The sequence below is a fragment of the Sinohyriopsis cumingii genome, unplaced genomic scaffold, assembly GCF_028554795.1.
Source record: "Sinohyriopsis cumingii isolate HCF-2022 unplaced genomic scaffold, ASM2855479v2 utg002785l, whole genome shotgun sequence".
Classification (NCBI taxonomy): Eukaryota; Metazoa; Mollusca; class Bivalvia; order Unionida; family Unionidae; genus Sinohyriopsis; species Sinohyriopsis cumingii.
Genome location: NW_028316298.1, coordinates 109,544 through 134,944, shown reverse-complemented (window position 1 = coordinate 134,944; position 25,401 = coordinate 109,544). Strand labels below are relative to the sequence as shown.

At 33.4% G+C, this 25,401-nt stretch overlaps 1 protein-coding gene across 1 annotated transcript in view; it reads right to left on the bottom strand.

The window, feature by feature from the left end:
- Nucleotides 1–2,190: 2,190 nt before the first annotated feature.
- The window catches only part of LOC149770061 (transmembrane protease serine 9-like), a gene marked incomplete at its 3' end in the record, with an annotated part of 94,851 nt that continues 71,640 nt past the window's right edge, over nucleotides 2,191–25,401 (bottom strand). Inside the window, exons 5-7 of the mRNA XM_089949459.1 lie at nucleotides 10,527–10,767; nucleotides 5,247–5,362; nucleotides 2,191–2,355 (exon numbers count right to left, since the gene is read on the bottom strand). Of these exons, the coding sequence (XP_089805585.1) occupies nucleotides 2,191–2,355; nucleotides 5,247–5,362; nucleotides 10,527–10,767 (522 nt within the window). The remainder of the gene's footprint in view (nucleotides 2,356–5,246; nucleotides 5,363–10,526; nucleotides 10,768–25,401) is intronic.

Genomic DNA, 25,401 nt, shown 5'->3' with positions numbered 1-25,401 from the left:
GGAAACTTCCATTCTAGAAGCGTCTAGGGTCAGGGTCAAAATTGTATATTTTAATTCAAATTATGTTAAACATAGTTACATTAATCATGATCGGGATATTTAGTCCACAATCGTACAGAAAAAGTTAGCAATATATTATGTTGTTTATAAAATCAATGTCCTGTGTCAGGTACAAAGTCAACTTGACTTTAGCCTAAGGTCAATTAAACATTATATATATATATATATATATATATATATATATATATATATATATATATATATATATATATATATATATATCAAAACAGTATTAAAATGGTCAACAAATAATACAAATTAAACTTTAGTAACATTTTAGAAGAAGCTGAACAATATAGATACAGCCCGTTACAAATATCCAAAACTTGTTTCTGAAGTGTCAACATCAACTCACATTTTCACCCATCCTCGTGATGGCAAATATGTTTCGAAACCATGTTTTTATCTATTCTATTTGTGAAACATAGTTTTAACTATGATCACTATCCCTCAGTTATTGCATCTGGAGTTTAGGTTACAGGGAAGCGTCCTTATTACATACGAAGTTTTGAACTTTGATCTCTTGCTTAATATAGGGATGCAGCATCTGAAAACTGTATTGTCATTCATTCTTTCTCATGAAATACTAATACTCTACATTATCATAATGTTTAAATTAATGTAGAAACGTCAACTGGTGGATATGATTAATTATAATGATGGATATGATTCATTTCAATGATGGATATTATTAATTACAATACTGCTATGTGTTTACATGTAAACATGGATCCCTACATGGCTAAAGCTCATTTGGAGTACCTGACAGTGTGCCTACTTATGGAAAACTTGATGCCATGCAAAGGAGTTAAGAATGTTATAAGGGTAAAGCCGTGACCGTTATTTCAGATTGGCTTGGATAGGATTTAAGCTTATCGTTGTGTGTCTAGGTCAATGATTAAATCTTTATACTCAGATCAGTGAGTAGCACTTAACATTTGTGTATGTCTCGCCATTGTGAAAATGTCTACTTCATACAGGTTTTCCACAGCAAAGTCAGAGATGCTAATATCAGCCACCAATGGGGAAAAGAAAAACGGGTCATTCAATATAGGCGACTGCTTATTACAAACCTAAGGTATTATAATAATTACTAAAAAGACTCAAAAGCAACAAGCTTTGTATAATTCAACAAATAATTTATTTTCCTAGTATAAAAAGTGACAATATGACAATAATTACTGTGAACATTCTATAATTTATAAACACAAATCCTAACCAATAAAATCTAAATAAACTTGAGCGGTATTCTAAAAATCTAACAATGAATGTGTTGATGGGCTTGTGATGGTTTGTGTTGTGACAATGTGCAAATAGACTTTTATGGAATCACACAAATATAATCTAAAAAATCATCCTTACTTGAACTTCATTACAAATGAACACATCTAAGTCCAGGAATGTTAATTTAGAGCACTTTTTATTTCCAATAAAGAATAATTTGACCAAAATAAATTTTGCCCAAATTATAATTGTGCACAACGATATTACAACGATATTGCTCAGGTGTTAATGTAACAATGAGTAATTGTCCAGTAAACAAGACTTACATAAAAAACTAAGACTTACAAAACCCGGATGATGGCCAATTTATATGTGTAAGCGTTGAGGGTTTAACAAATGATAGGATGATTGTATATGGGTTATAATTTGTATATAGTTACGGTTTTCATCGTAATATATATCCACATACCAAATATTTATGAACATCAGTGCAACAGAATAAAGGATATTAAGGGGATATTGAAAAAAAAAAAAAAAAAAAAAAAACGGATGGCATCGTAAACGTTACCTACCGGTTCGAACATAAATCAGGTCACACTAACCAAGTTCTTTATTCGTTACTCTTGATGAGATACATCAAATACAAATGTCATGAATGTATGTAGAAAAGGTTCCAATATACAACATGAATAACGAAAAAACAAACTCAAGAATCAACAAATAAACACAATACTCCTTATCCCATAAACTTTGATTGTGTGGGGATGAAACAAAACAAAAATCAGGTCAATACCTTCAGGACTTGAGAATTCCAGGTAAAGATGACGAACTATCAATATATCGTACCTACCTTTCAACAGAAATGTAAACAGCAAATGTTTGGAGCACCAGCAAGTTTGTACTTACTACTAGACGTTTTCCCCCATCCTGTAATGTGGCATTGCATTCCCGCGGTGTACTCAGTGTTGCTTTGTGGAAGGCATGCTGGCTGTACGTAGTCATTGAACACAATACCTCGCCCATCCTTGGGTCGAATCTTAAGAAGTGCCAGGTCATAATCATGATTTACATCTACAATTAATGAAATTTAGTATCAATAAATTCTCGACTCAAAAACAGGATGAAACCCGTTGTACATTTCTTATCAATTGAAACTACTGCATATCTTTTGTACTGACCATGTTAAAAAGAATGTGGAAGTGTTCATCAACTAAAAATTACTGCAAATATAGGTACATTGTGCAGCACTGCAGAGAGCTGTTCGATACAATAATAATAATACATTACTGATGCATCACACTAAATACAATCCTGTTTCAATATAGCCTTTGCTTATAATGTATCTCTTCCAAGATTCAAATAGAAAAGAGGAAATACAAATCCAAACAAATAAATTTAGTATCTAACAGTAACATTAGTAAATATAGGACACATTGACACATTTGACCTACAGTGCTTCTAGCCTCAAAGATTGTCTTTTTGCAATTCAAAGACTTAATCATTGGACTTATGGTGTCATGTTGTTAAGCACGTCCAAGGAAATATTTTAAAAATTCATTCAGAATTATGGCAGGGTAAAATAAGATCATTAAAAGGTAATACTATAAAAGACATAATAATTGCCATAATTTCCATATATGTATAACTAATTAATATATTTTGCACGTCCTAATCACTGAAATGAAACATGAATGCATTTCAAAAATAAAATATATTACTTGCTTAACTTGCTATTTTTCTATCATAATAATTATACTGTTGGAATGTATGTACTTCATGCTAACACATGCATGCACTATTAGTGAAAGCTCATGCTTGATCTAGTTATGGCTGTTGTTGATGTTGATGGGTTTAACGCCATTTTATAGCACACAATAGGCTGTTCATGGAGGCCAGTATTAATGGTGAAGGAAGAACCCGGGAAAAACCCGGAAAGAACCACCGACAGACGAGAAGCTACTGGGAAGCTTTCTCACATACCCACAATGCCGAATCCTAGACTCGAACCTACACAGACACAGGGGATATGGAAACGATTCGTAACTGAGAGCGCTTTAGAACACTCGGCCACACGGGGCCCGCTAGTTATCTAGTTATGGACACCCATGCACGCATTAATCATGCAAACACATGCATGTACTAATCATGAACACACATAATACACTTAACATGCACATGATTGCATTCACTAATCAGGGAAACAGAAGCTTGTTCTAGTTATGCAGAAACATACATGCAATAAGCATGCAGCATGCACACACATGAACATAATAATCATGCACAAACATACATGCACTAATCATGCACACACATGCATTTATTATTCGTGCATATACATGCATGCAATAATCATGCACACACAGGAATGCACTAATTATGTACACACGTGCATGCACTAATCATGGAAACGCATGTTTGTTCTAGTCATGGACACACAGGCATGCATAAAAATGCACATATATGCATGTAGTAATCGTGCGCACCCATGAATGCACTAGTCATGTATGCACATACATTCACTAATCAGGTACACATATGGATGTACTAATCAACACTAAACACTAATCATGCACACCCGTGGTCACAACAATAATGCACACACATGTATATACTAATCGTTCACACACATTAATTCACTAATCATGCGCATACATGCATGCACGATTTATGCACATAGATGCATGCACTAATCATGCACGCACATGCGCACGCCAATCGTACATACACATGTATGTGCTAATCGTTCACACACATGCATTTACTAGTCATGTACACACATTCGTATAGTAATCATGCATACACATGAATATACTAAACATGCACAAACATGCATTCGTTAATCATGCATCATGAAAAATGAGAACACCTGCAAATAATGTAAATTAAACACTGGTAAATATATATTGAATGTGAGCGAAAAGAGCACTCACTCATACTAATTAAATGAGAATGGTTTTGTCCTAAGAAATAATTGAAAAGAAGCTGTATAATTTCACAAAGATTAACTGTTATATGTATTTATTCCCGCTTTAAGATTAGTTCATTTATCTCCTAAATCCCTATTCAGTCTTTACCTTTAACGTATACATAGATGTAGAAATATGATCATTCGTGGTTATACTAGTTCTGTGATGTTATTTTCACTGAAGATTTCTGAGCAGTGTATGAGTGCATTTGTTCAGAAAAATACCCCTCTTAAACACAACTCTAAACAAATGACCTAGTAATGTGTTTGAATATCTGTATCTCTGATGAGTGATGAGAATTCTTGATGAAGACATGAAATGTCCATTAAATTAAATCATTTTTTTTTAAATTCTACATATAAAATGCCGATGACAATATTTCCCTTATAGATCTTAATACAGCAAAATGTAGAACTCAGTCTTTTAATTTAAATTTCTTGTTACAGATGTTTGCTATGGCAGTAAATATAACAAAATGAAAGTCATATTGCATGTGTTGCCTTCATTTATATTCACACATTATTTTTATTTTTAATTTTGAATTGATCTTTTCCATCATAGGAAATTAGTTTTACGTTATTCATATTGAATTGTTATTTTCTTTCATTTGACATGTTTTTATGTTATATCTTTTGAATTGGTCTTTTATTTTATAGAATATGCCTTTAGCGACGTACTCCTCCTCAACATCTTCAATATATGCCTTCTTTTTTAAGCTTTGTATAGCCAGCTAACTGCATATGTCTCTAATATGGATCTTGATTAGAAATAGTCTTACAAAAACTACTATCTAGATAATTGATAGAAAACTATCAAACGTATATACCAGTATATTTACACTATAATGCATATTTTAATCCTTTTGAATCAACGTTGTAAATATTATTGCAATATGTCTGGTTACGGGCTATAACATGTCTATCCCAAAGCAGGTACAACATGCAATATATATTATAATGCGACACAGCGGACTGTGAGACAGATATCCGCGGTTACCATTATATCGCTCATGGGTGAAGAAAGAAGCAATCCTAAACTCCTTCTCATGGCTATCATAACCGGTGTTATCGTGGTCACCTGTTCTCACAACGATTTCATCACTCCTGAGACCTCTGTGCAAACAGAAACATAAAATTACACATGCTATTTATACAAGTAGACTTCGTCTTCATGACAGAAAGAATGGGAATGGGAAACCTAAAATTAATGTCCAAAACAATTAAAGCAATCCAAGAGAAGTCAGTGTATTTTACTTTTCTGTTCTTCTTAAAAGCTCACTAATATTTTTGAACAAATTCAAAACACCAACCCGTATGTCTGGAGAAGCAAGCATTTCTTGATGACCAATAAGTGGTACGGCCAGACATCATATAAAAGTCTTATTTTGAAAACACCCTGTCAGCATGGCAATCAATTTAAGGGAAGAGGCATTAACAAGACTGTCACGATGGCCATTATGTTAGCCATATTGATTGTTAGATTAGAACAATTAACAATGACTATAACTGGACATTATAAGAAGTAATCCAATAACATTTTCAAGCCATAGTGAATGTACAATCTGCACCACTTATGACAAACTAAATATCATAGGTCCTTTATTGCAAGCAAACTTTCCAATAAAATATTTTTCTCCTAGAATACTTACCTGATTACATTAAAATCAAATATATATGCCTACTATCTCCTCATAACTGCCCGCTCAGTTATGGAAATTTGGCTGTTTTTATGTCCATAGTATGTAGACAAGGGCAATAACTCTGCACATTACCGCTCCTTGTCCCCTACAGATGCCGCTAATCGTGTGAATGTATGCTTGCATTGTGGGGAGGATGGGAGTGCATTCAAATAATACGACTGGGTGGGCATTCTAAAGCATCCTGGCAGAAACAAAAAACACTGCAAAACATTGGGTCTCGCCTTCAAATACGTTCCAATATCACATTACATTTGGAGGATTGGTAATAGGTCAGTCCACTTTTGATAACAATTGAGCTTACATAATAGTTCCCGTTTGAAAGCCTTTTAGATTGTGCCAGTACAAGAGTGAAGTCATAAGACGCCTTTTCTATTGCACAATGATGGCAACCTATTCTTGATGATGAAACTGGCTTGCATCATAAGGATTGCTGATCCATTTCATCGAAACGGACGGTTGACTGGCTCAATAGAGAGTGCATGGAATTAATTGGATGGCAAGGAAATGCTATCAGGAGAAAGGATTGGTATTAAAGGAGCGTCAGCAAGTTCAGTGCTAAAGGTTTGAAGTTTTGAAATGCAGGCTTAACATAACAAATGATACTTTCCACTTTGGAAAACAATCTGAATGATTAAGGTATATGAAGATCAAATAATGAAATGTTAGAGAGGTCTTTTTACTGACCAAGACGATCATAGCCACAATGATTGAACAATGTTCCAATATGATAGAATGGTGTCAACATTTTGTCCTAGAATTATAAGAATAAATGTCAGCTACCTAAGTAACAGACGCACTCAAATGGATATTTTGTATTATTGTCACTCGTAACCAGTCCTTGAAAATAATGGAAGAGAGGCTCATTAAAGGCTTTTGATACAACATAATATTAAGACTTGGAATTCATTCAGAATGCCACTGGCATCCATTCTGTACGATCTATACCTTATTACTTGTGATATACCTTTCAGGATTATTTGGAATTTAGCGCACAATACTGTAAGTTACTTTTAAATTTTCACATGGTGTCTTAAGGAAATACATTAGTTGTTGAATTTTACATACCTGTTTGATCAATAATTTTCAGTTACTTAATTTAACTAAAGAGCCATAACAACAAACTTGTTCTGAAAACTGTTGCTCTAAAAATGAAAGACTTTCATGATAACGTTCATCTCAAATATATTGACATGAAGACCTGTGTCCTCTTGACGCTACTGGTTACAGCCAGTGTCTAAGTTTGGTAATAGATGGGCTTTGCATTCAATGAAACATGCATCTATATACACAGTTACATACTTTTCGGCAGCTTTAATGATAATTATGTTGTTAGCCAACCTTGGTTGCACCATTCATCCAGGTAAATACTATTTTGTTTGTTATGCTGATCTTGCAATAGAGTGGCATGGAAGATCAGTACACTTGTGAGATGCAAATGGCACACGTATAGGTGATACAGTAGGAAGATTTGCATCGTTGAGATAGCAAGGCCATCTGCAAAGAGCACATGTAGAGGTGATCCAGTAGGATAAGATCTGCTGCTGCATTACACAGTTAGAGGAGAAGCTCCTGATGACTGAAAGATGGACATTTGACTAAATGGCATTTAATAAATCTTCCGTTAAATGACTAACTGTGCACATAAAGTGAACAAAGCAACTGTTTCACATTAATATGTTATGCTTCCTATTAAAATATGGAGCTTCCTATCAATGTGGTATGCTTCCCATTACAGTATTATGCTTCCCATCAATTGGTTATGCTTCCCATTAATTTGTATTGTTTCCCATCAATGTGATTTGCATCCCATCAATGGGTTATCTTTTCCATCAATGTGTTATGTTTCCCATCAATTTGTTTGGCTTTAGAATATGCTTGCAAAATGAGAGGAAAATGTAACCTACGTTTGTAAACAGTGACTATTAAAATGAATATCGATATACCAATCAAGTTGCATCACTATGTAAGTCTTTGTTATGATGTCATAAGGGACAATACTGTACCAAACAATAAAATGGCGAGGAATCACACTGAAATAATGAAGACATTGCCCTAACATATCTTTATATTTAACCAATTATCAACACCTTTTTAGCAATTACATAATTGAAGAAACTACGCTATTCAAAATGCATGTGCCCTTTTAACGTAATCGTAATTACAGAGGTGTATATACTTCATTATCATGTATGTAGTTTTCACATTAATTTATGTTACACATGAAAACAATTTACTTATGTTGCTAAAGGGAAGTGATAGTTTTAATTCACCGTAATGTATTATCCTAGCTGTTAATCTGTTTTGAACTGTTATTTTAGAGCAATATACCAAGAAAATCGTTTGTTGTGTAATAGGTTCGTAGAGTCACCTCAAATCATTACCATGTAAAAATTTCCGTTTACACTAAACATTTACTTTCTCTCTCTCTTTCTCAAATATAAATAAATTAATGACCATGATTTGGGCATATTTATTTGATAAATTAACTAATGGCTATACATTTATAGTTTCAACATTCTTTGCTAATATTACAAGTGAAATTGTGTGCGAAACACAAAACAAGGAGATTCAAATTTCGTTTATTATGAATGCGGTCTAACAAGTGAAAAACATTTGGTTTTGTGTATTAAGTTTTAAAAATACGTATATAGTATGAGATCAATTGAAGTTGTTACTTGTCTGCCACGATTGATGCAAGGAAAACGTTTTCAAAAGAAATGAAGCTCAGATCATTCCTTATAAAATATTATGTCCTCTCCTCTATATATATTTGTTGACCAGACAATACATAACAGTTTGACCCTAACGATGTTTAATGTTTCTTCTTTTTTAAATGCATCTAATGACTGAATATTGTTCATTTTTTCATTTTCTCGCTATATTAAACCGTTCCTACAATTTACACACATGGTGAAACCTGGAACAAGAGTTGCACACAATCTGGATCATGGATTATTCAGATTCGATTTGAAATGTGATAGAATCTTCTCTATTTTTCAAATGTTTCTCCACCTTTTATAAGTTAAAATTCTTTAAATTGTAGAGGTGAAATTGAATCGGCTTGCGCATTAGCTGGTGATCTTCATGTTTTAATTTAGAAAATCAGAGCTGTTACCAAATCAATATTTGTAATATATCAATGTCTTAGAGCATGACCACTTATTTACAGAATACAGGTCATATAAAGCCACTGTGACATAAAAGATCCATATGCACTTGACATATATGTTTGATGGAAACATGATAAATACTCTTATAATTTGGGCACATACACCATCTTTAATTACTGTTTAAAGCCACATGTGTGTGACTTGGGTGACCCACTTTTAATGTGTAAAATGTTTTCATTCCAGGATGCATTCTTGGTGTAGTTGATAAGTTTAAAAGTGGATTTAAACGTGTTATAATCTGAACAGAGGCATCATATGAACTACACTGTAAAATCAGTCTCAGTGACTCATCTGTAGGTGTGAAAAGTTTTCATTCTTAATCACATTTTATATAGCAGCTATTGGTGTTTTGAAATTAGAGCCAACACTAATAGTCTGCACTTTATCATAAATACTAAAAGGTAAGTCATAAAGTTGGTGCGTGACACATTTTCAATTCATGAAATGCGAAATTGTACATTTCATGTTAATACGTCGACGATGCACGTAGTTATTGTTTTTAGCAATTTAGAATACAATTTGAGAACTAGGTGACAATGACCAATCTTTGCTTTAAGTCATGCTCATCTGCAGTTGGACTCTCATTAGAAGTTTGATCACAGTGGTAAGGTGTTAGCATTGACATCATTAGTACAATTTTCAGGTAATTTTTAACCAATTATGGACAGTGGGGTACAGTGACCCAATCTCCATGTACGACATATGTTAGTGTCATGTCCATATATACAGACCAGACAGGAGAATGGACACAGTTTAATGGAATTTTTAATAAATCCTGGTAATAGGATCACATAAATCTACTGATGCTAAGCAAGAACTGTATTTCCTAAGAGAAAAACCTAGTATAAATTTGGAGGTAAGATGACAAAATCTAGAGACGTTATTTCACAGTATAAATATTATATGATTTCAAATCTTGAAAGAACTAAATCACAATCAAGTCAATGAAGTTGTGTCACCAACCGTGGCTGACTTTTCTCAACTTCTACGTCGGTATCACTAAACCATCCTAATTTGATACATTAACAAAAATCAGTGTAGCTTACATCAATACGACTATCATATATCCGTCTTGTTGCTGTCATCGTATTCATAATTGTAATGATAAAGATACGAGAAAGTGCTAAAAAAAATCAATGGCCTCCAATCCGGAGAGGGGAAAATGGATTGAACAGATTACATCTATATCTTAAACAGCAATGATGTGATGTAATGAAACGATCATTTACCTAAATGCCTGTATTTTGTGATAGATTGTTTACAAATGAAGATGGCACCCTGAGAACAAGTCTGAAATAGCGTATGTTGGCAATACGGACATTTGCAGCAATGTTGCAAATATATATCTTTAACGTATGCCAAACTATACACTTATGTTAGCAAATCAAAAGAGAGACCATTACTCACTGGAAGCAATGAGCTGCACTCAGGATCCAGTATTCACTGAGAATAGTACCTCCACAGAAGTGGCTATCATGCAAGGTGCCTACAAGACGTCTGATCCCAACCTGCCATGGGTTTGCTCCTTGCACTGCATTCCTTCCGCCAATTATCTTCTCAAGTTTTGGTCGCGGAGCTAGTTGTTTCTCCTCCGTCACATCCCGCTTGCCGCGCTCCATCAATGGCCTTTTCCCACAGGTTACAGGTCCTGAAGGAGATGGATTATATTACAATTGGTGACATCCCTGCCTACATAGAAAATCATGTACTTGTATTAAGTGATGCCTGGGGAAAAATGTGTCTCTTAATACAGTAAGTGAATGTGATTCATACTAATAACTCAAAATACAAAAGCATTTTGACAGTCAGTAACCACCTATATCCATTTGTATCTAAGATCAAAATAAGGCATGTATTATGGCTAGAAGTTAGTGTTGGTGAAAATATCAAACTGTTTGAAAGGCGATTGAGACTGACTCATATCCCAATATAAATGTCCAAAGTATGTCATAAATGGTGTCAGATGGGTCAGAGGAAGCTCATATTAATATTTCAGGTGATACTAACAAGATCGTCTTCTGCTGGTCACACAATCACTCCGCTATATCCGCTTACTTTGCTTTGGCTACCTCATTTGTCTATGTTAAAACTGGTTATTTTACGTGTAATCGTACAAGATGTGTCTTTCAACAACAAAATTACGTCCAACTAACTTGAAAATAAATAACATATGCCGTTAAATAAAATGTCATCAAACTCAAACGGTTCTCAAAATGAATGTATCGATAATGACTCTTTGTTTCATCATATCTAGTGGAGGATAAGGCTAATTACCTAAAAGGTTATATAATTTTATATCCAAAGAATTAGTTACTGTGGCAAATTGCAAAACAAAATGCAAAAGTGAAATGCCTCTACCCCCCACCGTCCCATATATATATATATATATATATATATATATATATATATATATATATATATATATATATATATATATATATATATATATATATATATATATATATATATATATATATATATATATATATATATATATATATATATATATATATATATATATATATATATATATATATATATATATATATATATATATATATCACTGTGTGTGTGTATGTATATATTGACTGTCCAACCAATATTGTGTACAATGCATTTAAGGTGCATATGCATATGCTTAATGTACTATAGCAACAATGACTTTCAGGTACCATCCCTGTGCTCACTTTGTTCAAGCTACGATATATTTTAGTAGCTTTGCTTAATGTGTTGTAGAAACTATGCATTTTACTAGCTGTCCGTGTGCTTAATGTGTTGTAGCATCAATGAATTTTAGCTGTTATCCCTGTCCTCACTGTGCTGTAGCTACAATGCATTTTAGGTGATATACCTATGTTCAATGTATTGTTGCAAAAATGCATTTTAAATCCTATCCGTGTGCTTAATGTATTGTAGCAACAATGCTACCATGAGGCGATATTCCTATCATATTTCCTTCTACTATCATGTTAATGCTTGCAGTTGAAATGTCTGTCCCTCAATTGGTATCGTCCCAGTCTTTTTGAATATTTTCACAATATGTAGCTAAGACCAACAATCGGTTCAGATACAAACGAAATCCACCGTGTTGATTGCGGTGATAAACTAAATTGATGGTGAGCCTATTCCGCTTTATTTTGTGGTTTGCACGTGGGAGGTTGTTGTTAAGTGAAAATAAACGTCTTTTTGCTTCCTTCTTATGTGTTTGATGTTCATCGTCGTTTCGTAGATTGTTATAACGTTCTAAAATAAATAGCACGGCTGATTTGTACATTGAGTTGTTTCTAACGGGTTCGGTCTTTGGTGTAACTCCAGACTGGTCAATATTCCTATCTCCATATCTTTTGTTGTCACCCCTAGCTTTTAGTTTCCACCAATATTCGGTCCCAACCCATTGTATGTTTTGTGAATTTTCGATCCACAACATAGCCCCAGTACAAGTACTGTATAACATTATCTGTTCAACAACGTGATGGTTTATTTAATACTCTAGATACATTTCAAGTGCCAAAATGTGAAGAAACATCTTTTTATATGTAAGCTGTGAAACTTGTCTTAAGAGATTACCCAATACAGTTAGACGAGGAGTCTGCTCTGACTTCCTTTTGACCCGGACTACTGACCAAAAGCTATTTATGTCAATAAACATATTGACCATGATTCAAATACTTGATCACGATTTCACTCCACTTGAACATGACACGCTAGGTTCTAAATGCAAAATGGACAGGTTAACATTGAAATCCAACTTATGAACCTTGTTGAAATGTGCACAGGTGGATTTCTTCAAAAATAAATTTCGTGAGATGAAATAAGGCTGATTACATAATGCTCATGGAATTATCGGATTTGGAACACCAAAACGTCAATAGTAGTACACACTTGTGATTGTATACGTGCGTAAGTATATATGAATGTGTGTACGTGTGTGTGTGAGAAAGTCAAATGTGAAATGCTCTGCACCATATATAATTCACAATTACCCGGTTGTTTAAATTATCTCATTGTTAATATTCATATCATAATCCAAACTACATTTATATGTTCTCACAGGCTATAGAAATACAGATAACCGTTTTATAGGCAAACAATGTGGACATGCATTTGTTCAATTTCAAATAGTTCGAACAATTAGATATTAAATATACATTTTCAATCTATATATATACAATTGTAACAGCTATTTTAAACCAAATCACAACATCTGCATGCTTGTTACAATGCTCAAATTTTAATTTCAAATCATTGCTTTAACTAATAATATATATCTAATTATTTTCTATAGATATGGTATTTCATCATCCCATGTTTATACACAAAGCATGATATTCAAGAATAACCTAACCTTTGCCACTGCCTACTTTCACAATTTCTGTTACAAAATTACAGAACATAAGTAACCATATCAAATGACTCGATTCCTCAGTATAATTGGCATGAGACTGTTTTATAATAAAATTGTTTTTTATGAAAGAGTAAAAACAGAATAGTCCATTGAAATATGATAATTCATTACGGAGGTATGATTATTTAAACTTTCAAAGAATAACATTCTATGCAACCTAAGGGCAAATCGTCAGAAGGTAATTCAACAATCCTGCAATCATCTGATATTGCTTGACTTGTTTCTTAATTTGGACGTAACTCCAATACACGCTCAAAAATAGCAGCTGTACTGTTACTTACCTGCACTGACGGCTCTCATGGTGTGTTTATTTTTGCTGATGTCACGGTGGGAGGGGTTGCTAAGTGCAAGGTGAAATATATTCCTCTCCAATCCATGCCTTCCGTGTGACATTTTGTTTTCAACAATTGTCTGTTCACAGCAAATGCATTTGCACCAATGCGACATGAATGCCAAACATGCGAGAATTATCCATGTTTGAGATCTGACTGCATGCATCTTGATGTATTTTATTTTACCTAATTCGTAATAATACAACCTTTTAACATCAAATTATAGCTTTCTTCTACATGAGTTTCTCTAATACCGCACATATGTTTCAAGTGCCTGGATATGAAGAAACCTCAGGTTATATTGAAGTTCTGTGACATGTCATAAACGGACCAGCCAATGAATTAGAAGGGAAGGAGGAGCTTGAGTTTTGCCTGGATCCAGAATATGGACCGAAATAACTTTTTGTCAATGACTATAATGGGTATCATCTTAACCTTTCTTTAACCTTATGAGAAACATGCTTGGACAGTTGTTTTTCAGAATCATACAATTGAAAACTGCGCCAACACAGTATCATCAAACAATTACATCCCTTCAGAGATTTGATGAAACATCACAAATGTAAACTTTATAGGTAAACATAGGATACATATTCGTCTACCTTGTCTAAATCTGTTAAACTGCCTTAATATGGTCTATTTCACTGTGATCATTGAACGTTCTGAATTAGATTACACAATAACGTCATCAGTTAACCCTTGAGTGTATGTGTGTATGTGCGTGTGTGAAGACGGGATCTAGAGAGGATGTTAACTATCTCGTGCACGCTTACACCACGATATTACGCGGGTCACATAGGCTCATTCGTAGCACACATTTTATAATTAAACTACTTATATAATGTTTATCATCAACATTTGAGATAAACACATTCCTTTCTAGACTAAATTTTGGAATACATTTTGACTAATTGATTTATAAGCTATTTTGAAGAATGAGAGGTCAAATGTACATTTTCAGTTTGTTCATGCAACACATATCATAGCTTCTTGCAAACCATTTTCACCGAACTTGACACCAAGATACAAGAACATGATTTGCATTTTTAATACTCTAAGTATAAAGGAATATGCATTGTTATCATTTCAACGAAGTTACGTTGATCGTTTTTCTCCAGTTTGATAGAAGAAATTTGAAACTAATGGCTACCTTATGTAGCGTATGCGTAATTAATATCTTGACTATTACCATTGTCACTCTCTATATTACATCTAAACATTATGTTTGTCATTTTCTAACATACAGCAAGCATGACGTTTGTTTATATATGTCATATATGAAACATTACAGTTGCCGATATACAATTTCAGACAATACTATTCTCACTGATCATCATACACGAGTCATTACTTTGGTGCTTTCTATCATACAACACATATACATTCGTACGTTTATGTATGTGATACATCAATCAGTAAATTTGTCACTGTCATTCATAATTCAAACATGACCTTCCTCATTTAATATCATATCTCAAACATTATCTTGATGATGTATATCATACAACAAACATTACCTCTTTCAACATATTCCGTTGACGTAACTGCTTAGAGTGACCATGGGCCTGTAAACATGGTATTACCAGCAACCGAGATTGAGAGAGAGAGAGAGAGTTTTGAGGTGTGGTATTCGGGGTGAGGTGATGATTGTGGTTTAGTCTGTAGGTATGTGTGAGTATGTTATTGGACGTATGGTTTCCGCTTAGTTCACGACTAACATGCGCCTTACACAACTTAGTTTTTGAGATTAAATAATAAAATCCAACATTAGTAACTAGGCACCGAACCTGTCACGAAAATTAACGGAAACTCAGAAGTCCTGGATCCGGAGAGAATGGTTCGACGTAATAAAAAAAGGGGAAATAGGCTTTAACTTCTTTTCTGTGATCTTAAATGGACACACGAGTGAGCATGAGCACACGTCTGGTGCGACGTTGCATATGATTGAAAGAACGTTTACAACACTTTATAAATAACTACATAAATATTATACAATATACAGTTCGTAAAACAATTGTAAAGTATGAGAAGAATTGAACGGCTGTTGGAATTGCAGACATGTTACAACAGAGCATTTTCCCCCCTGATAAACAAGAAACATTAGTTAAACCAAAAACAAAACCTGAATAGGAGTAGAAGAAAAAAGCTTATTGAATATATTTAGTTGGTGAAGTTATCATATGCATTAAGAAACGGATAACTAGTTTGATAATTTATTTTTGTTACGAAAACAATTGGCACAATGAGGAAATAAACAATGCCCAATGTATACATTGAGAATAAGCATAAAGTAGAAATATAATATGTAATACTCGTTATCAGAATAGATTATATAACTTTTTAATCATTCCAATTTTTAAGGCACTACTGTAATTATGTTTCGCGAGCATTGAAAACTCAATGAGAACTGCTTTACTATTTGAATGAATAATTGGTCTTAGACATATGGATATTTCCAAACAATTATAAACCATGTTAAATTAGGTATGTGTATTTGTGAAATTCTAATTAAGATTTAACAATATTTTTCATATTGCTAGGATCTTTCAAGTGTCGATGTTTAGAGTGATGTCTAACACTGTGATATCATGCCGCTGACATGATGCAACCACATCCAAAACATTAGTCTAATACCATGGCAACCAGTCCTAACACTGAACACCAAGCGAGATAGCTTCTTGTGCCATTTTAAATGATGAAAAAGTTATTTTTACTCTAACACAAGAACTCATGAGATGATAGAAGCACACAATATGTTGATTCCTAAAATTTAGTGCAGCCCAACTTATTTTTCCGATTTTGTTTTCAAAACCGCATTTTCTTAGTGTCCCTGGCGTCGACCATGATCAAGTTACAAGTGAAATATTTTAAATCCACTTAGTCAAAGGTAATCTGCTTGGCTAAAGTATTCTGTTGTTTTATTGTGGTACATAAGGATGTTTAGATCTGCGTTCGCCTTCAGAAAAAGCAGATCTCTGATAATCGCGTCACTGAAGGGTACAAGTGTTTCTTCCAAATCCAAGTTGATCAGCTGAACTGTCTATTTTACAGCCTTCGGGCACTTGTCCATCTGTGCTATCTATGGTACAGTCTTCAGGCAGTTGACCAGTAAAGATCTTAATCGGGGACACGTCCAATGAGATTTTCAACACTAAACACTATAAATACCTCATGCTTGAATAAATCCGTTTGGATCACATCTGTATTTGCTGTATAACAAATACATATTCTTCGAATAAAGATATTGTCACCTTTCAATTTTATTCCGTTCAGGTTGTTCTTTAATTTTAAATGTATATAGCAGATCTGTGATAATTTGATATAATCATCTTTGGAATACCCGAGTATGTGCGTAATTAGCTCATTGAAACTGTGAATTTAGCGGCATACCACGCAAATATAGTCTTTGATGAAATATTAATACATATGTCATTATGGACGTTGACTCTTAAACACAACTGACGGCATTCAAATCTCTGCATCGACTATATTCACAACATTGGCATGGTATGGTCACTGATTTAATCAATCTTGTTTTCTATATACGTTTCTTTTTTTTAATGACACCAACAAACCAGCGTATTTGCCTAATTAAATACACATATATAAATAATATTTACTATACTAGTTTTGGCAACAAATATATCAAATGCCACAATATTTTGTACATGTGATGTGATTACAAATACATGACAATCAGGCACTTTAACATGGCATTACAAGTAGCTGTACCCTTTGAGTGTGCTACCAAGTATTTCAGAATGTTAATTGTTGTAAACGTTTTAGTGATATGTATCGGCAAATCCATTTATGAACTAGGACACTGATATTACCATTACTGTTTATCTCTTCGGTCAAAACTAATAGTATATATATATATATATATATATATATATATATATATATATATATATATATATATATATATATATATATATATTAAATTTTCACTAGATTGTCAAGATTATGCATTACTATTGTTTTTTAGGAGGAATATACGTACGTTTAGGGCGATTTATTTAATGGTTTTCTTATTTATATGTGTCCTTCGTGTTTTATAAAACCCTTTAATATGGGTACACCAACGCAACTTATGTAATATTAAAATGTTTGAAAGGGTTAGGGTTAGGGTTAGGCTCTGCCCTCTCACACATTATGGGGCGTGGGTTGGTAAGGCAGCAGACTAATATACCTATAAATCTATAGGAACGGAGAGAGAGTCAACGTATTTTGGTAAGTGACGCAACCCCACTAGCACGATTGTATGTTTGTTAGATTCTATGTTTCTCTCTTTGTCTATCTGTCTCTCTTTGTATATATGTCTATATTTCTCTCTCTCTCTATGGAGTTATGAATGACGGGAAAATGTAATTTCACGAAGCACATGAAAGGAGAAAGTTATTAATAGATGATATAAATAACAATATATTCGGTAGCAATGCTAGTTAAATAAGTATAATAATTTAGATGAATTTAAATATATTTAAAGTTTGAAATGCATCTTGACGGCTCCTCATTTTGCTTAATATTTATGCAGCGATGCAGCGAAGTAAACTGATAAAATGGTACGATGTGTGGGTGCAACCGATTCTTAGCCATCTAGTTTGTGTAGAAACAGGTATACATTTGGTGGATTTTGAGTTGTAATGTTTCTTTAATAGTGTTTCAGCCATATCGCTACGATATCTGCATTGTGGCTGTTTACAGTGATGTCAAACACTGGGGCATCATGCGGCAGACATGTATCATGATGTCGTACCGAAGTAACAATATCCTGACAACAGGCCGACAAGGCTTAAACCTAATCTCTTAATGCTGAGCGCTAAGCGAGGTAGCTGCCAGTACCAGTTTTGTAAGTTTTTGATACGCCTCGGCAGGGCATTGAACCCACGTCCTCCCCCATAAGAAGCTCTAACCACTAGGCCACATGAACGGTAGTTTCATAATATGGATACAGTGATAATGTTGAAAAATATTAATTACCTTCTTTATTAAATTCCGTCGTCTATTAGATTACCAATGTTTTATTGATGTAAAATATACACTTTTATGAGTGATAAGCTATCCGGCTTCATTTATGTTCATTCATGGTCGTTTTCTGTGTCCAATCTTCTTGCCTATCCGCCTTATTTAGTTTTCAGCATCGACGTAGACATTCCGTCTACTTTATTGTTTCAAAGCGAACAGTATCATCATAAAAAGGTTTGTCGTTATCAATATCTACTATAATAAGAATTCAGCTAGGCAGAAACAAAATTAACTCATATTGTGTGTAACATAAATGGTATTGTTTGATCTCGTAAATGAACGAAGAAGCACAATGTTGCCGTTCTTATACATGTTTGTTTGTGTACCAAGGTTATGGAAGCTAGGTATGGCTTGTTGGAGCCTGGCGGGGCGTATTAGACTTATGTTTTTAGGTTTGCAATAGTAAGTGGTCTTATGTTATACATGTTACTTTCACAAACCACATTCTTACCCCTTTGGCGGTCCTGAGTGCCGGAGTTGTCTAAGTCATTATCTGTTACGAATCACTGCCATCACCCCTCTGTATGCTTGGCTCCGAATGTCGGGTTTGGCCAATTTGGGTATGCGAGAAAGCTTGTCAGTAGCTTCTCGATGGTCGCTGGTTCTAACCAGGGATATCCCGGGTTCTTCCTCCACCATTAGTACCGGTCGCTATACAGATCCAATCATTTGCTGAAAAATGGCGTTAAACCCTAAAACAACAACAACTTCCCTCTCTCTGTCTCTCTATGCACAATAATCACACACACACACACACATAAATATATATATATATATATATATATATATATATATATATATATATATATATATATATATATATATATATATATATATATATATATATATATATATATATATATATATATATATATATATATATATATATATATATATATATATATATATATATATATATATATATATATATATATGTACATATATATATGTGCGTGTGGGTGTGTGTATAAGGAATTTTGTTAATGTTGTTGTTGTTGTATGGTTTAACGCCATTTTTCAGCACAAGATAGGCTATACATGGCGGGTATAAGGAATAGTTAATTACATAAAACAATCTATGTCGTTATTGGTCATTGATTTTTAGGTCAATACAAATACTTTCAAACATCCAAAACAAGCTGAGATAACTAGTTGACACAAAATAAATGTGCAAGTTTAAAACTTATAGAACCAGCAATGTAATGTTTAAGAAACACAAACGGTCTTTTATTTTTTTTTGTTTTCCTTGAATATGTTTTGTATTTGAAAATTACTCATTAAGAATCCAAAGCGCTCCCAGCTTTGCATTGTTCATTGTCAGTTTATTTCATATATATATATATATATATATATATATATATATATATATATATATATATATATATATATATATATATATATATATATATATATTATATATATGTATATATATATATGTATGTATATATATATGTATGTATAGATATATATATATATATATATATATATATATATATATATATATATATATTTATCTTCATAACTTGACCTTCATTTTAAAACAAATCAACTGTATATTGCAAAAAGCTTCAAACGTGTACTTTGGGGTCGAAGACAAGGCCTATCTGATCGATTGTCATATTAATTTTAACACTGCCAGTAATTTTTAAATACATATAAGAAACATTTAATTAACTCTAAACATTTTAATTATTTTTCTGCAAATTTCGTATGATATGGGGTTGAATAAATTTGTCTTAGCTATAAAGTACTAATGTATGGCTATTTGTTATCGCGTTATACATTATCCCAGGTGACCATACATGAATTGTGTTCTAAACATCGCCCAGAATGTCATTTCTTTCCTGGCATAAACTTCACTTGTTCGAGTTCCACTTTCATTTTGTGACGTGACGTATCCATCTAGTTATGCGAGTGTCTATTTCAACTCGTATATATATTAATGATGATATTGATAAATTTGTCGATGTAAATATACTAAGTAAGATTTTAGGGCTATGTGCAGGGTGAAGGGGAGTTATTAACTTCTACACTAGGCTTATGATTCTCGTATATTTTTACTATTTCATGCAATTCGTAAATCGTATAAAAACTAATGTAAACTGTACCTTATAATTCAGTGGAAGTATGAGACATCACATGTGATACCGTGAACTGGATCTGTCCACAGCTTCGTCATTGTCAAATTTCAAACTTTAATTTCACAAGAAACGTTAAATAACTTTTTTTGTCAGTTGACCGTTGTGTTAGATGAGAATAGGGGCATTTGTAGACCGGTTAATGCTGCTTTAGAAAAGCAGCAACAGTGAAACTGAGCTATTGAAGAAACAACAAAAGATCGATTCATCCGTCCATCCATCCCCCGTGCATAGCTGTACATGCATTAGATCACATATTTGTTTCAAAGTCAGGTATGGTAACTATGGTAAATATGTCATCAAGTGAATTCTCAGTAATTGGATAAAAACGTTTCTTAATCCTCTGTTGTATGAAGAACTTGTAGCTGTAAACATTTTAAATACTGATGATCAATAAATGAATAACTAATTCGCAGGTAAACCACACTTATAAAATACCGTAAGATGCAACTTGATACAGCCTTGACCTCAGCTTTTATGTATTTGAGGCAAGCGTAATAAAACACATGTCCAAAAATGTAACACACGCGCAGAAAGATTCAATGTAAGCTGAATTGAATGTTAAAATTTTATCACTGAGTAGATGTTAGAATTTCCGAATGGTTCCCTAGTGATCTTTCTATGTGACATGTTTAACGACGACGTCATGCATCCTCCAAAAAATGTTTTTTCACAAGTGTAGAATCTAAAATATTAATATCGTTATATATTATTTGCTTTTGCTGCAACATCTGGGAACAATATCTAATTTTCACCTAATAGCTAGACCACTCGAACATTGTGGTAGCAGATGCGACAGCTTCTGGTCTAGATAGTTTAATATGTCTGTGTTCCGAACATTGATTAGACCAGAGTCAGTACGGTCTGATTTCAGGCCACCGCTAAATCTTTACTTTTGGGATAGGGACAAAAATGTATTGGCTGATTTAAAGGGTTGCATTAACATATTTATATGTTATAGTTGTGTTTGGTTCGCCTGACCGAGTATTAATTGTTTAATTTAAGTCACTGACATTTTTCTAACTTTATACGGGTCATGCTACTTAGTCTTAAGATTAACCTGATGTATGGACACGAGAGCCAAAACTATATCACTGAGCAGAAAACTAATTTCCTTTGTATTTATATGAATCCAACATTTAAGACATAGTGAAGAATATTAAATTCTGAATCCTAGGCTGGAACAAAATTTAATAACTTCAGCAAGGTCAATGGATGTTAAGTCAAACCATTGTTCAAATGAAGTAAAACATAAAGATCCAGGAACTGATTCAATAACAGCTAGAAACACCTTCGTTCCATACTTTCCCATCATCAAGATAATACTTAAGATATTTTTTCAACATTTGAAGAAAATTTACCAAACCTCTTGGCCATGAGGGTGATAGGAAGAAGATTTAAACTGTTGGATGTCTAAATCATGCATAACTTGCTAACAATGTCCGGATATCAAATCAGACTGGTTAGAAAGAGAGAAAAGTGTTATCAACAAACTTTTTCAAAATATTTACAATATTTTTAGTTTCAATGTCCTCAGAATGGTATAGCCTCTAGGAATCTTTCGGAAAATCTGATTATAGACAACGTGTATCTGCTATCTAATTTGGTTTGAGGCAATGGACCGATATAATCTAACCATATTTTAGTAAATGGTTATCAAATACTCTAATTGGTTGCATATGGCCTTAGGTATCTTTTAAATGGGTTTTCCTGTCTCTTCACAAGTGTGTCAAGAGGTTAATGCGCAGAAACATTGTATTTCATTTTTGATCCGTGTAAATGATTTAACACCTTGTGCTAAATCTGTATTGACGCCTGAATGACCAGCCAAGAGGGGTTTGTGTGCATAGAATAAAAATTTAATGTCGCTATGACTTAGTATACATGCTGATGGCTCATTGACCATTCGTCACCAGCGGCTATCTCTTATGTCCTCCATTAGTTCAGAAGGATCCTATTTTTCACAAACTGGCAAGATGGTAATTGTGTGAATTCAGTGTCGCTAATATCCATATGAAGCAAATATGTGCACTCAGGATCTCATTTTTCTTCCACAATGAGTGATCGTGTTTTATAGGTCTGATTAGAATCGCGGGAATATGTAGTAAAATGAAGATCACTGAGATTTATACCCTAACAAAATATAGATAAAAACAAGAAATTAACTCTAAACATTTTTTCGTGTACATTTCTGATGACATCAGGTTGAATTAATTTGTTTCAGTTACAAAGAACTAATGTATGGTTATTTGTTAGCACGTTATACATTATTACGATGGACCGTGCAAACACTTTGTTTTAAACATTGTCCAGAAATTTCATTTTCTTTTCTGGCATAAACTGCATCTGTTAGAATTCCATTTCCATTTTGTGACTTGACGTATCCATCTAGTAATGAGAATGTATATGCCAACTCTTATCAATAATATTGATGCTATTAATACATTTGTCCAGGAAAATGAACTAAACAATATTTTAGGGCTATGTGCAGGGTGAATGGAAGTTATTAATTTCTACACTAAGCTACTGATTCTCGTATATGTTTTATCTCTAGTGCAATTCGTCAATCGTACAATGACTATTGTAAACTGCACCGTATAGTTCAGTGGAAATATAATATATCTCATGTAACAACGTCCACATATTCGTCATTGTCAAATTTCAAACTTTAATTTCAGAAGAAAAGTTAAATAACGTGTTTGTGAATTGACTATTTTATTCCGTTAGATGAGAATATGGGGCGATTGTAGACCGATCGATCATGCTTTGGAAAAGAAGCAACGGCGAAAATGAGCTATTGAAAAAACAACAAAAATAATCGATACTTCCATAGATCCATCTCCAGTACTTAGCTATAAATGCATTAACTCATATATTTGTTTAAAAAGCAGATGTGACAACTATGGTAACTATGTAATTCTCAGTGTAAGTGTTTGTGATGCAGATTAAATATCATTGATAAACTTGTACATTAATCATATACTATAACGTTAGTATTTGCGTGAATATTTTGAGTAAACTGTTATCTACTGATTGAATATATATTTTTAGCATAGACATTAATTGTATTATAAGTATTAAAATTTTGTAATAAATTATTACCATACTTGCAAATAGTTTGTTAGTATAATGTTACTATGTGTATGAACAGTTTTTAGTATAATCATACCACCTGTGTGAATATAGGTAGTGGGAACGATATTTCACCGCTCTATCTATGTGGATGAAAATGGATTTTGCCCAGTTTATATAACGCCATTTCGTTTGCAGACACTGTGCAGAGCTTAATCGATTTTGCGCCATGTCATGGCGTCTCAAACAAATTGATGTACATATTATGATCTAAGTACACACATTTTGTCATGCAATCCACAAGCATAATTATGAATACATTTTCATAGAAGCGAACACGTACACAAGATGTTCCCACAGCTTCACTCATGCAAATCGACACACTGGGGGGTATATACAATTATACACATGCAAATCCTCCGACAAGAGCAAACACACAATTCCACACATGCAAACCAACACACATGGAATATACAAACATGTCCACACATGCAAATTCACACACATTATTTCAGATGTAAGTCCACCCTAGAGCATATATACATTTTCACACTTTTGGACATGCACTCAACAAACAGGAGCATACGCACATTGTTAAACCTGAAAATACACACTCACGAGTGTACACACGCTTTCCCGCAAGCACATTTACACAGGAGGATACCCACATTTTCGTACATACAGATCAACGCACAATAGCATATATGTTTCACACATGCCCATTAACAGACAGGAACAGTACTATATTTTTCACCCATTGAGATCCACACATATGACTAAGCAAACATTATCCCAGATTCAAATCTACACACATGAGCATATACAACTTTTGCCACATGCAAATCCACATACTCGTGGATACAGACTTGCGCACTTTTAATAGTTTTAATGTGACGCCGATACATTATTACAAATCTTATTGTATTCATACGTATGTTGAATAACATAAACTATGAAATGTTATATTTTAAAATTAACGTACTTAAAATGATCACAGACATATAAATATGTCTTTGGTTTTTTTGTGGTTATTTTAGCGTGAAGAAGCCACAAATATAATTACGACCATACGTAAAATGTCACGTAAATCCTAATCCACTTACTTAAAACCCACATAAACACAAACGCACACATACAACGACTCATTTCATTTTACGGTAAAGACACGAAAATATCTGACGCCACCCAGATTTAGTTAATTCAAAATAAAGGAAATATAATCTTGACATATAATTTCGTCAACTTGATAAGATATTTTGTATCGTCATATGAATATGAGATAGTATGGTATCTGGGTAGCATACTGT